This window comes from Mchenga conophoros, linkage group LG11, assembly GCF_057382185.1.
Source record: "Mchenga conophoros isolate Kocher_MC1m ecotype Shallow Benthic linkage group LG11, M_conophoros_male_GT1.1, whole genome shotgun sequence".
Classification (NCBI taxonomy): domain Eukaryota; kingdom Metazoa; phylum Chordata; class Actinopteri; order Cichliformes; family Cichlidae; genus Mchenga; species Mchenga conophoros.
Window position 1 is genome coordinate 7738799 of NC_140536.1, and position 12408 is coordinate 7751206.

Genomic DNA, 12408 nt, shown 5'->3' on the forward strand with positions numbered 1-12408 from the left:
CAGATGAGTATGTTTGTTCTTTGTTCCATCACTACTGAGCCATTGAAAGGATATAATAAATCAAGCTACCTTACAGTAACATATTATAACAACTAAAAAACAGAGCGTTCCCCTGGTGAGCAATTATAAACATGTCTTTTCCACTCTGATAACTCTTCACAGAAAGAAGAAGTCACTGTACAACTAGTGTAAGTGTAAGATACACATGCACAAATAAGAAATAGAAGCAAATTCATCACACACACAAAAATCCAACTAGAGGTGATTTTCAGTGTCCTACTCTGTCTCCTCTCTGTAGACAGGCCTCAACCTACAATCACTACAGTGTAAGCAGATCAAAGAGCAGTAGAAAAAGACTACTATTCTTATGAGCTTGGTCAGGGGCAAGAAAAGAATGAATCTGGATTTCTGTGTTAAGTGGTTTTGCTATTAGCAAAGGCAAGGCAAGCTTTGTATTGTCTCGTGTTACTCACCTGGAGCCTTGTACACTTCAGTAAGCAGACTTTCATTAAGTGTCACTGGCGCTCCGTTGACCATGCTGTGGGTCCAGCTCTGACAGATTGTTTGGAGCAAAAGTGTCTGGGCCCTTGTGGCCTGTATAGTGAAGTGGGGAAGTTCAAAAATAAACTCTGTGGTGGGGACTGAAGACCTTTTGCTCCTGCAAGAAAAGGGACAAGACAGAGTCAGATACACATAAATGCCAATACGCTCTAAATGAAACAGACACTGGTGGAAACAAATGGTTCACAGCTTCCACAAATCCATCAATATCACATCACAATATAAAACAGCTCATTGATAGCACCAAGGGCCAAATAAGTAGAACTACATTCCAATAGTAAATTGAAGAAGTACCAAGTGTGAGCCAAGCTTTCCTTAGTTACTTGGCAGGTAGGTTTAGTTTGTCGACCCTTCCCTCCCCTCCGTCAAAACTGTGATGATGATTTATGTGAAAAGATGTACAGCCCAGAAACCCGACCCTGAAAAGAATCTCTACGCCTTTAATATTTCATCTGTCTCCAAGAGTGTGGGGGGAGCGAGTTTGTGTGAGTCTGCGCGTATGACGAGCTGATGAGTTGAGCGTTCAGGGGGATGAGGTAACACCACAGTCCGATGGAGTTCTCCAGGCCTCTGTCCATCAGAAATTCAGCGGAGCATGCTCTCATTTCTCATCTGACACACACACACACACACACTTGCTTTTTTCATTTTTTTTCATTTACAACCCAGTCTTCAAAAAAGTTAGCATGCTGTGTAAAATGTAAAAAAAAAAAAAAAAACCCAACTAAACAAAATAATCAAAACAGATTTTGTTTCATGACTTGTTTTTAATCCAGAGTTAATTACAAGTGTTTATTTTTGCAGCAGAACTAAAAAGAAAAACAATGATTTAAATGAGAAATGTGGGGGTTTTTTATGTTGCAAGCACTTGGTACAGAGGCATGTGTCACAATGATGTTGCATCAACTCTTCATTTAACAAAAGCGTGAGGGAGTTAAGAACAGCTGCTTTGGACCTTAAAGCCAACCCTTTGACATCATGAGCAGGGGCAGCAAGTATGTTGTTTCTGTTTGTGTCTTTCAGCATGAATAAAACCATTGCAAGATAACCATAGCCATATCTACCACTATAGCATTATAGTTGCCGGCTTTAAACTCTGTGCTGATAAGAAGCTGGATAGCTCCCCCCCCCCCCAAAACCACAGCATCCATGCTTTCCAAACAGATCAGAGAGCAGCTTCACTCCACCTCAAACAAACTGTGTCCCAAAGTAGTTGGTGATGTTTCTAGGTCTGGCTTTTGACTTTTTTTTTTTTTTCTTTGCATGGTAGAGCTTTAATTTCCACTTGCAGATGAAGCAATAAATTTGGTCTAACCCCTTAGAAATCCATTGCCAATGAATTTCTCAGAACAAAATGTCTGCATTGATCAAAGATCATTGCCATTCAATAATGAGTTCGGCCTTGGTCCTTTGCGTACAGACATTTTTCCAGATTATCTTAATCTTTTAATGATATCGTGTAGCACAGATGTTCATTATTTGTGATTTTACATTTATAAATATGTCATTGGATAAGGTGAAGAAACCTTTACATCGGAAATTCCTTTAGGGATGCTTTATTTAAACACCAAATCACAGCCTAACCTAAACTTTGCAATAATTGGTTGTGATGTTCTGTCGGGTGTTTTGCACTTTTCTTATTAGAAATTATTTTAATATCAGAAACATCAGAAATGTTGTCGTTGTGCTTTTCTTTTTACTACTTATAGCAAAGCCTGAGGCTAGGCAGGCTGAACTAAGCACAGTCAAACAAGTCTCTTTAGTTCCACTCCTGTTTTCCTCTCATGTTCTCAAGGCAGGAAAATAGGAGTGGAACTAAAGTTTCTTGGTCTAGGATTTTGAGGACTGGCAGTGCCCCCAGCACAGATACCCATCTATGTATTGCATGTGTGTTCACTTGAGTACTTATTGTAATAGAATCTGCCCTACGAGTGGAGGTTTCATTGAAAATAGAACTGTGACTAATTCAAACGATGGCTGCAGCGTGTCAGGAGCGAGCATCACAGTTCATTTAATCACGCACCCATTTTGGTCTGGTCCCAGTTCTGAGTGTGGGACATGTCACAAGGCCTTTCTCTGCGCTCAGCAGCTCTGCAATCATTTAACTTCTCTGCTTCCCTCCCTGTCTTTCTTCAAGTCTCTTTATCTTTCCCTTTCTTCTGCTCCTGGGTGGTTCGGCAGGGTGACATGAGCAGTTAGCTGCACACAGGCAGACCCAGATTTCTGAAGCATCTGCTGTGTCTTCTACGAGACAGAAAGTGAGAGCGCGTTTGATAAAGAGGCTACAGGAAAAACACAGGAAGAAAGGAAGAAAGAAAATTCAAACCTGATTGGGTCAATGAGTTTACCTTGACGGCACACATATATGTTTAAAATTCTGTGCCTACATGTGGTGGATTTGGCAACATAGGAAACCATGCCATGTCATGCTTTTCTGCTAGTAAAAGTCACTACTGTTGTATGCTATACAACAAGACATCAATCAAAGAGTTTCTCGTGTGCTTTTGTGCGTTCAAATATGTGCACACTGTGTGTGCACATAGCAAGATACTGCAGCTGAACAAAAGAAAGTGAAGGGAAGCCGGCAACAACAATGTCCCCACATGCAGAGCAAATGTGCCTGCAAAGCCACTTCAATGAGAGGACTGGCAAGGGATGAAAGTTTGTTGCCTTATTTGAGTGTTTATAGCATTTAAGGGGAGCTGTCATGTGCATGTGGTCCCCTAAAACTTTAATTATGCACCTGTTTTTATTATATTATGCCCAATTCTTTGCGAACAGCAACTTGGATCTTGGATTCAAATGAGAAACAGAAACTCTCATTAGGGTGTTTTGGGAATGCTGTATGCGAAGACAGCCAGGCACTCATCGGATTTCATTAAGTAGCTGGCACGGTCAGTGTTTCTTGCTGCAACATGGTAAACAGCTTTCTGGCAGGCAGTGTTTCACTTTGTGGGAAAAAAACCTCAAAAAGATTCAAAATAACACCTGCAGCATCACCTGCAGTAACAAACAACATTAAAATATTTGCCTTGAAACATACATTAGCTATGCACAATGGAACTAACAATAACTAACATGTATTTTACTGTTATAGTGCAGAAAGCCTATTAGTCTGTAGCTTGGGGAGCAAAACTCATTAGAGAATATCTATACTATAATGTGGAGACCTACCAGAAGGGTGCCCACAACCCACTTTAGGTCCTAACTCAGGCTCTTGGCATTAACTTCAGTGCCTCATTGAATAGCCTGTCTCTGACCTCACAGTGGTTCTTTAAGTCAATAACTTTTTCATTAAAATGCAGAGGCCACCAGGAATGTGTTAAAAGAAAATTAAAATTAGTCAGGAAAAGGAGAAAATTTGGTATTTCAATTTCAGCTGTCCTTTGATGTATTTCAGAGAAAAAGCTCAAATGTATTTGAGAAACATTAGGCCATATTTCCCATCTGTTCCCTGTTGGAGTCAGAACTAGACCAGGACTAACACATCCTGACCTTTCTGGTGAACAACTAGTTGACTGGCTGGAGTCTCAGTCCAAATGAAGCAAACAGGGCATGAAGTTGGGCTGAAGCATGAGTCAGAGCTAAAAGTACCACACCAGCTGTGGTACTGTTTGCCTAGCTTGTTTCCTCTGTGCACAGGACCAAATCTGGACACGAAGCAGGAACAGATTAAAATGTATATTTTAGCCAATAAAAGAATTATTGAAACATCATAGAAGCTAGAAAGAAAATAACATGATAACCAAATACTTTGGTTAGTATCCTTAAATTATTTTGGGTTTTTTTTTGGAAACCCACAATAAATATTTCACATAATCATAGTTGGCATTCATTTAGGCCAGTGGTCTTAATGGTGCTAATCAGCATCCTGGTTCAATATGACTGTGGTCACAGCTATATTTAGACAAGTACAGCTGGGGTTATAGCTATCGAGCTTTAACTGCTGCTTTAGGCCACACATAACCACAAAAATGCATATACCTGTCCAGACACAAATAAATAATGTTGGCAAAAGTGCACATACATCTGCATGCAAACACATGGTGAAACACAAGCTCTGTAACACTATAAACCAGTACGAGCAGGTTAGTGGGCCAGAGCATAATGAGCAGGAGTAATGAGGCTACAGCTGACAAGGGCTGCTGCTCTAACAACCTGCAACTGGAGCAGTTATAAAATTAGGTGCCAACACTTAAGGCTGAAAAGATGCACTATGCTAAGCATCTATAATACTGAAAGGAAGCATGTTCTTCAACCAGAGCGAAACAAGGGGAAAAGAGAAAAAGAACAAGAAAAACACGATTAAGCCATGCAGAGAACACAAAAAAGAACAAGGGGAAAACAACAAGCATATGTAGCATAAGAATACAGACTTGCAAGTCTATGTTATTCTCCAGGTAAAATAATACATTAAATGGGAGTCTCATTAAAGGAAGTATGTGGAAAAGCTCCAGTACAAACTCAAGCAGGAATAGATTATGTAACTGATATGTTGTTGCTTTGTACTTTTACAGAAATAAATGAAGGTAGCATAATTAAAGAAAGCTGGTTTGTGTTGCATAAATGTTCAGTAATTGGTTCCAATCCTGATATGTTGGCATTGGTGAAGATGTTTCGAAAAAGACAATAAGTGAGAAATACAAAAAAGCAAGTCCTCATGTTACAAGAAAATTCATTTTTTAAAGATCAGCATCTTGTGAGATTGAAGGACTATTACCAGGTGCAGCTGGTCCTAATGGTTTACATAGTGTCCCAAAATACAAGCTTGGAACCTGCGCACAGTTTCCAGAACCTACATTTTCTTATTACTCATATCCTGTACAGTACCAAAAATCAGTTGCCTCACTCTTTCCAAAACACAACAACATAGACAGCTGTGGGTTCTGGGACATCAGCAGTAAATGTGGAGCAAGGTGTCTGGTCTCTCCATAGACCACAGAAAAAGAAAAAGGCACACTCGCACAGAGACCCATCCCTGGCACAAAGGCATTTTTTTTTCTCCAAGGGGGCTAAATGGGAAATTACTCATAAAAACCTTCACCAATATAAGCTGTTAAAAGTGCAACATGATGAATGTTAAATTAAAGGCAGTTTAAAAAAAATGCAAATAGGACCATCAATTAACTTTCCACAAGGCTGACAATGTGAGACTTTCTCTTGACTTTAACTTATCTGAACCTATTTTCAAAGTCCACAGTAACACCAATGCAATCCATTACGGGCTGACATATTTGTCTGATAGATACAACAGATAGCCACTGTCCTGAGACCAGTTATCTAAAGTTTCTTCAAATCATTCACTGCCACACCTCACCTTAATTAACCAATACAAACATTTCCCAACTCAACTAGTTGACAAAATCCTCTACTACTATTTCCAGAGCTTCTATGGAGGGATTTAGACTCCAGGTGGAGGGAAGGGAAGACTGACAGCTTGTACCTTTTGTCCTTTTTTCAGACTGATCTAAAGTACTGGAGAATTCCCAATCTCTCCGAGCCAAGGTCACTGACCCCCTCTTGAAAATAACCAGAGTGACTTATGGGCTGCTCTAAAGTCCCCTCTTTTATCATACTACAAAAGACACACTACAGTGTCTTGCAAAGCCTCCAAACGAAGATTATAAATCATGTAAGCACTTCACACTGAACAAAAACACCTAAGTGACCAACTGGGGAGGAGGGGGAAACTTTTTATCATTTTGCCACCCGGAGGTCAATTGGGTTAAATGGCTAGCATCTAAAGAGACTGAAAAAACACTACTACAGAAAAGTGATCCAGTCAAACGTGAATAAATAAACCTCTTGAAAAATGATAGACAAGAAACTCATTTAAAGGTACCGTTAACTCTCATAATTCTTTCCAGCAATTCATTTTATTGACCGTACATGGTCTATGTCATTGTTCTTATGAGAAATGTAGCTGCAGCTGCAGCTAAGCCTCATGTAGAAAGAAAACCTAAATTATATTTTTAGCAAAACGAGGTCCAACTTACAACTTGGTGATATAATTTGAAAAATTTTATGTCCCTTAAAATTTATGTATGATTATGACTTGAATTTTGATTTAAACTGGGCTCTGGATTCCTCAGTTGTGCAGATATATAGTTAGTGTAAGGAAATATTTTAAATTAAATAATCTCTCCATCATATAGTGAGGTTACACATTATGCGTGACGAGGAATTTCTTTTAAAGTTCTGGTGTTGCATTGCCTTCACCTTCCTTTGCACCATATTCAAGGTATTTTCAAGTCTGTCTTATGTTGATTTGTAACAATCAGCATTCTGTAACATAGCCAGCGTCTTTAACAGCTATGCAGAGGGTCAGCGAATGAGTTAGCGGTAGACGTGGACTGTACGTGTAGCCACGGCTCAAAGTTTTGCAGTTCCTTTGGGTCAAAGGTGTTCAGTGTGTGCATTTCTCAGTCACTGGTCCTGAACAGTCGAAACTCTTCACAGAACCCAACACTCTCTTTCGTCTCTCACACATAGACACAGATGCAGCCCTCCCGTTCCTCCCATCTGGAGCACCCCTGACCCAAATCACACACGTATGCACACAACCTCACATGGACACACATGAATACATGCACTGAGATCCATTCTCAGGAGAGGGCTTCATTACACAGGGATTACTAAAAGAAATGTTTTAATCAAGTTGTGCAGACAGCTGCAGACCGCAAGGCGAGAAAATGGCAATGACGTGGTTCATCAGGCGTTAAAGGAAAACATATCAAGAGGCCTGTGTATGTGTTTGCATAATGGGGGGTGTGTGTGTGTGTGTGTGTATAGCTTCCTGCCTCTGTCCAGCTGTGGTAGACATGCGGTTTTTGTCAAGGACACAGATAGATAGAGATAAGAGAATCTCAACCTACAGACTGCAAACCTAATAGCATATTTATGCTATACAGATTCTGCTTTGGACTGTCCTTTTATTGTAACATCTGCAGCAGTCAATAAAGCACTGCTTTTCCTCTCACAATCCTTTTGTAACCCAAGTGAATGGACCACCTCCTCTCCTCCATTGTCTTTGACCTTCATGCGCATGACAAGAAGGAATACCAGTTTTTATTATGCATTTTTTTTTAACTCCACGCTTCTTAGCTAAATAAAGCTTAGACTTTATTATGGCGACACCATTCATTACTCCAAGCCTTATTACTACTTGTAGTTTTCTTCTCGTGCAGTAAAAAGTGAACGAGCTTCTTTCTAGGAAGCAGTGGATCAGTATTATGGGCTGGTGAGGAGGAAAGGACAGTGGAATGCACACCACAGTAGATGATAATCCACTCAGAGCTGATAATCCATGTATCCTTCCCCATTTCCCACTGTTTTCCCTCCCTCAAGCTTCAGTTCCTCAGATGACTAATTCAGGAATTAATAGAATCTCTCAGTCAACTGAAAACATCTACAGCTGCTCCTGAATCCACCATCTTAGACCTCATCTATATATACAAATAAAGTTTGTGGTTAAGTTTAAATTCAACAGACATTCTTGGACTGCAAATTATTGTTTCTTGAAAGCATAACATGTCCTTTAGCGCTGGTTCTAAACCCATGTTGATTTAAGCCACCAAATGACACTTGCAATCACAGGGGTAAGTATATAGTGAATATGATTATACTACGACGGACCAGTTTGACTGTCAAGACCGGCACAGAAGTCTCCATAAGAATAGGGATATCAATGACTACGAGCACAAGTCTTGCATTTGCCAATACCATACCCTTAATACAACGTTCTTCAATACATCCACTGATCTCCGTCAGCTAGAAAACCAAATAAAAGCATCTGAAAGCAGATGCAGAGGAGAAAAAATCCTTACCACAAAGTTGGCCAAAGAAGTTTATAGACTGTGCCACAAGAAATATGATGTTTGACCCTGCAGCTCACAATCCTTTACAGTTAGATGCTTCAGAGTTAAAAGTGGAACAATATTACATCATATGTCATTCCAGGCTTTTAATGCACACCTGTTAATACATAAAGACTACTTTGTTGCAGTTTATGCCCACGTCCATTCGACTTCAACATGTGAAAATGTTCGGAAAACATTTCCATGTTTCTGCAAGAACAGGGAGCATGTGTTGCCTTGTTGAGCCAAATGAATTCCCCACTGCTCCCGTGGCCTCCGAACTACAACTCAAAGCTGAGCATGACCACAGGAACCACATGCTGATTTGAGGTCATTCAATTATCCTACACCATACAGTGACAGCTCACTATAACATTAACCCTGCCCACACAAAAACCTTGATGAGCAAGGTCTTAACTGAGGCCCTTTTAGTGATTCCTTGATTAGGAAATCAACGCTTCTCAAAGGTTAGTGGAACAACACAATGGTTGATGCAGTAGCTGCATGTATGACATCATACAAAAATCATTATAATTTGTAATTAAAATGTATACTCAGAGCACGCAAATGTGTTTTTCCCCAACCAGCAGCAACTCCCAAATCAGTCTTCTTTAGCCAAAATGATTAACCAGTTCAACTTCTTAATGATATTGTCTGCCAAAATGGCTGTTGGACAAATATAACAGCCACAGTCAATGTTCTCAGCAGTAAATGCTGTTCATGTATATTTGCTAAATTTGAGTTGGATCTCTACTCAAGGACACAGAAAGCATTTGTCCTCCTGTTCTTGGCTGTGCTTGGAGACACAGACCAGGAGCAGCTTGCTATGACTAACTATGAACAGGAGTAATGAGGCATTACAATCACACCAGAAGCCTCATGCCTCAGATGCCTCAAGCAGCCTTCATAAATCACAACATGAGCTAATCTAGAGTCTAGACTACTGGTCCAGACATAGTAGTATGTACTTCTCAACTTCACATAAAAACCCTACTGGTAGTGTTAAAAGCTGAACTAACTATTGACAGTGTAATAGACTTGGACCAATAATTAGATATCAAGGGAAAACCAACATTCTTTTCTATTCTGAACCGTTTGCAAAGTAACTCAGCTTTCTGTGGCTATATAACATGCACCTGTAATGTCACATACTTTAGGAAATTATCCCCTAAGAAATAGCTGAACGAGTAACAGGGGCTGCTAAAAATGCCACATAAAAGCTGGCATGGGCTTGAATTATGGCCTGCAATGCGACGAACCACACTAAGCTGCTGCTGGTTTGTTGCTTGGTTGGTTGGTGGGCCCCGGCCTTGGCCTGTCTCCATATGTTGCTGCAGTCAGGTGGCCCTGCATAAGCAATATTATATGGTGTGAGCTCAAGTGTGTGTGTGTGTATGTGTGCTCATGTGTCTGAGTTAGGTTAGGTTTTGGAGAGATCGATGCAGGTGGCACTTCTAACATTCCCTTCCTCCTCCCACTCTTTTTCTATCTTGAATAACAGCTTTAACAGCCAAACCAATTGAGACATGCTGCAGAGTCCTTGTGAAGTTGGGGGCCAATATATTGGCTTTCACTGAACAACCCGACGCCTCTCGGCTGCTCCTTAATTTACCAGGACTAAAAGTGCATTTTAGAGGGTTTTTGGCTTTTGGAAATCTAATGATTTTAATTTGATTAGTTCATGCTAGTGTATATTCATGAGCATGAACTTTAGATAGAAAGCACTTAGAAACAGTGTAGAAAAAAGTGCTTGTGCGAATGGGTGTGATTGAGTGAAAGTACAAGTTGTGTAAAGCACTTTGAGTGCTCAGATTGAGTAGAAAAGCGCTATATACCAGTCTATTTACCATTTACCATATTAAGAAGAGAGACGTGTTCCACAGTTCTTTGCATGAGTTTGATAGATTGCAAAGTTTAACAAAAAAGTTTAGAAAAAACAAATGTGACTTGACCTTTGGATGCTCTTCTTCTCAGCTATGTTCAGCTGTGCTGAAAACACAACACCTAACCCTTATTACAGTTTGCATTTTCTAATTAGCTCTTATTTCTTAATTTTGAGTTAGTTTACCTTTTATTGATATTAGTTGTAGTGTCTATAATTATAATTATTTGTCAAGGGCAAAGTATTACAAAGTATTAGTATTAACTATGACGATGCAGCAGAGATTTTAATTTCTTAAAGTGGACCGGAAGAAACAGCTGATTTAATCATATGAAGTGGACCAATGTATATGGTAGGAGATCAACCTTAATGAGTGACACATGCTATATATGCAAAAGCTTTCTATTTGTATTCTCTTCAGGTGGGTAAAGTTTGTGGTGCCATCTTTAAAGACATTATCTCAGTGTTTCAGCCAGCACCTACTGTAAGAATTTAGCTCTACACCTCAGCCTGAAATCAAGTGACAGTGATCAAGTAGACCTAAGCTTAATGTTTACCAATAAGACAGCATTCACAAGTAGTTATATATTACTCATTAATGGTGTCTAAACACACTTTGTCAATGTTAGGAAAACCAACAGACCAGTTTTTTTGTGCAGTTTTCAACCTATTCAGTTCAATCCAACATTTCTACACTAACACAACAAAAATTCCTCCATAGCATTAAGCCAAGTGTACAAGGCTAAAACAACACAAGTGAGTGCCCATCCTAAGTAATGCTGACAAGAAAGGTTGTACCAACCACCTGGATACTTCTTGGACGTTTCAACCAACAAAACAAGAAGACATTTGGCTGCCTTCATGTTAGGTGATTTCAGCATGGAAAACTACAAGGTCAGAGTCTGCTGCAGAGCAATTATACTTTCCTAAAATTTCATTGTATTTAAAAACTGCAGAGACAAAGTCCCAGAGGTCTTGCATACATATAACCCCATGCCCAACGAAATCCAAGGCAGACGGGGAGAACATGTCAAGGCAGTGTAATTTCCCCAGTAAAAGCCCCTTGTTACCAACTGTGAGAAGTGGGAGCCTTTGTGGTGAGACTGAAGGAAATCTGAGCTATGCACTCATCGGCCAGCTCATCAGCAGACGTGCGTGGTCTTCATAGACACTCAGTGTCCCTCAAATCTCCCATGATTACCTGGCAGTCATACATACTTAAGCAAGAGCTGGCTGCCTACTGGCACCTGAGGGTGTGTATGTGTGTGTGTGTGTGAGTCTCCTACTCACAGACAATGCTCCACACTTTCTGTTATTTTAAACTTCAGCATGTATAGCTCTGCTCAGTGTCTGGTCAGAGACGAGAACATCTTGGAAAGGGATATTGTTAAAGTTGCATCAGCTACGACAAGCCCTCCCAAAACAAATACCAGCGAAGTTAATTTAAACACTACCACCTGGTGGAGTGCATCTTCTGGGTGCCATACTGACCCAGTGTATCACTCTTGGGCTCAGCTTTTTCTGTTGTAAAGGGAAACCTCAAGCTTTTCAGGTTTCCATGAATGCATACAATCTATAACACAACTTTGCCGTTACAAGTTGTATGAGTTTTAATTTGAGATGGGGCAAGAGTTTAAACACTCTGAGGCCAGAGGTCAAATGAAATTAAGACCAACTCTCAGTCAGTGACCATTTCTATCTTTTCATTCTGACCCATAAACGAGTATTTAACATTATGAAAGCGACAGAAAAAAAAGAAAGAAATGGAAACATTAATTCATTTTTTGACTATTCAAACATTCCAACTGTGAGCAGTTAAACAACCACTCGCATATATCTCTTCTAACTACTGTCTGCACTCTGTCAAACCTGTTCTTCATCATTCTTCTAGGAGCAAACTATCACATTGTGTTTATTAGTTTCTGACTTGCAATACACAGGTCAAGAGGCAGGCTTTCTTGCCTCTTGCTTAGACGAACAGGGTCAAATAGAAGTCACATTACCTCTGAAATGACAAAACTAACAACACTAAGCAGCAAATCCAGCCCATCTAAAATACAGTGAGTGACAGTAAAATAGACAACTGTTAAAAAAAAAAAGAGAAAAAAA

The 12408-nt window shown here is 39.9% G+C and overlaps 1 protein-coding gene across 3 annotated transcripts in view; it reads right to left on the reverse strand.

Annotated features, from left to right (window-relative positions):
• The window catches only part of vps13b (vacuolar protein sorting 13 homolog B), a 297571-nt gene that overhangs the window by 228977 nt on the left and 56186 nt on the right, over nt 1-12408 (reverse strand). For all 3 annotated transcript variants that reach the window (XM_085290668.1, XM_085290669.1, XM_085290667.1), the window contains one exon: nt 474-658. In XM_085290668.1, the coding sequence (XP_085146794.1) occupies nt 474-658 (185 nt within the window). The remainder of the gene's footprint in view (nt 1-473; nt 659-12408) is intronic.